This window comes from Triticum urartu, chromosome 1A (assembly GCF_056163025.1).
Source record: "Triticum urartu cultivar PI428250 chromosome 1A, HENAU_Tu73, whole genome shotgun sequence".
NCBI classification, from domain to species: Eukaryota; Viridiplantae; Streptophyta; class Magnoliopsida; order Poales; family Poaceae; genus Triticum; species Triticum urartu.
Window position 1 is genome coordinate 73,339,648 of NC_141873.1, and position 2,040 is coordinate 73,341,687.

The 2,040-nt window shown below is 51.0% G+C and overlaps 1 protein-coding gene across 1 annotated transcript; it reads right to left on the minus strand.

Annotated features, from left to right (window-relative positions):
• Nucleotides 1-416: 416 nt before the first annotated feature.
• LOC125506660 (histone H4) lies at nucleotides 417-999 on the minus strand. Its single transcript, XM_048671447.2, has one exon. It carries the CDS (start codon nucleotides 929-931, stop codon nucleotides 620-622), a length of 312 nt encoding a protein of 103 aa, XP_048527404.1. The 5' UTR covers nucleotides 932-999; the 3' UTR covers nucleotides 417-619.
• Nucleotides 1,000-2,040: the final 1,041 nt, after the last annotated feature.

Sequence of the window (2,040 nt, forward strand, 5' to 3'; positions counted from 1 at the left end):
TAGTTAATATAAACTGAAGGATTAAGTTGTTGCTGCCACTGCCAAAATGTATGATGCAACAGATGAAGTATTACTGCACTAACATAAAAAAGAACAGCAGAGATTGAGCAAGTGACACTTCTGATTAACAAGAATCACATGATGATTTGCACCGAGCAAGTGGCATGGCAAATCAATCTAGAAAACGATGTATGAAATGCAGACTAATCCCAATCTCAATTACACACATTGTTGCAACATACAAGGATCATAAATGGTGCCCGGTACAAATGCATCAGATCAAATAGCAGAAACGGATCAAACGATGTTGGTGATTCGGCCATACACAATTGTTCGGCAAGCAAGTACGATCCGTCAGGGTGTCCTGGTAAAAGAATGGCAAAGCAATCCAACTCCCAAGCGCACACAATTTCACATCGCAGGAGAAAGAACAAACTATACATTAACAGAGATGCAGCAGAACAAAATCAGAGACACGTTGTTTCTCGAGACAAGCTCCATTTCCAGCAACACATGCGAATAGCTTTGTTCCACGATTCAGTTCGAACTACAGGAGCAAATAGAGAACTAAACAAGCCGCTGTTCTATCAAGCTTTTGGGATCTGCAGGGGGGGACAGCCTAGCCGCCGAAGCCGTAGAGGGTGCGGCCCTGGCGCTTGAGGGCGTAGACGACGTCCATGGCGGTGACGGTCTTGCGGCGGGCGTGCTCGGTGTAGGTGACGGCGTCGCGGATGACGTTCTCGAGGAAGATCTTGAGCACGCCGCGGGTCTCCTCGTAGATGAGCCCCGAGATGCGCTTCACGCCGCCCCGGCGAGCCAGGCGCCTGATGGCCGGTTTGGTGATGCCCTGGATGTTGTCGCGCAGCACCTTCCGGTGGCGCTTGGCGCCGCCCTTGCCGAGCCCCTTGCCTCCCTTGCCGCGCCCGGACATGGCTGACGCTCTCTCCTTGGTTCGAGCGGCGAGCGGATGGAGGTCGAGGAGCGGTGGTGAATTTGTTTTGTGGTTTGCCGGAGGTGGGGAGGGGATTTTTAAGGTGGGCGAGAGGTGGGAGGAGGCGTGCTGCTGCCGTTCGATGCAGATGGAATGCACGATTGAGATTGCGATCCGGGGAAGAGACGCCGCGGATCGATCACGTGGCGGGAGGCTCCCATCGCCGGGGCAAAATGTGCCCGCCGGCTCCAAAGTTTTGGGCTGTGGGCGCGATGTTTTCGTGCTGGCTGGTGTACGCCAGTGGTGCCAACTGAGAATGGGCACGGGAGGGGAGTCTGTGACGTCGTTTTTACCAGAATATTGTTTTTCTTTTGCGGGGTAGAATATTGTTTTTCTAAGCAAAGGTAGCTCCACAAACTTTCCTTGACTAGGCAACCTAGTTCTAGGGACAAAAGAATTTTTGAAAAATAAAAAGTAAATCGGCATTGCAATTTTTATGGACCCGGATATGCTGCGAACGTCAGATTTGTAGCCCGTTCGAAATGAACAAATCGGTACCGATGGAAAGATCAGCCTAGCGAAGGAAAACGTTGGATCTGAGAGCATCTCCACTCGTTTGCCCCCAGCGCATTCCGCGATTACGTTTTGGCCTATGCGCCGGCGGGTTTTTCGCCCTGGGAACGATCCAGTCCCTAGCCGCACCCCCAGGTTTCGGTCTCAAGACACACATAAATTCAAACTTGTCTTTCTCGCTACCAAAAAAATGCCACAAGTTCGGCGATCTGCCACACTTCGGCGATCAAACATACACGAAAAGTTCGGCGTTCAAAAGAAAGGACGCGTAGACAAAGGAATGCATCAAACGACGGGCTCCTCCGGCGTGAGACTGGCGTTGTTGGCGTGCTCGGCGTCGGCATGGCATCTATGATGTTAGAGTTGTGTCGAATATTGTGTACAAGATAGGTTACAGTTGGACTCTGAGTAGTATTGTGTTTAGATAGGATATGGAGTCGTGTCCTAATAGGACACTTGTATCCTAGGCCTCTCATATATAGCGGGGGTAGACACATGATGTAACATGTGCCAACATAATAGCACCGGAACGCAGG

Bases quoted from the DNA above. Each gene is read 5' to 3' on its own strand.
- LOC125506660 (XM_048671447.2), bottom strand. From the start codon at position 931: ATGTCCGGGCGCGGCAAGGGAGGCAAGGGGCTCGGCAAGGGCGGCGCC.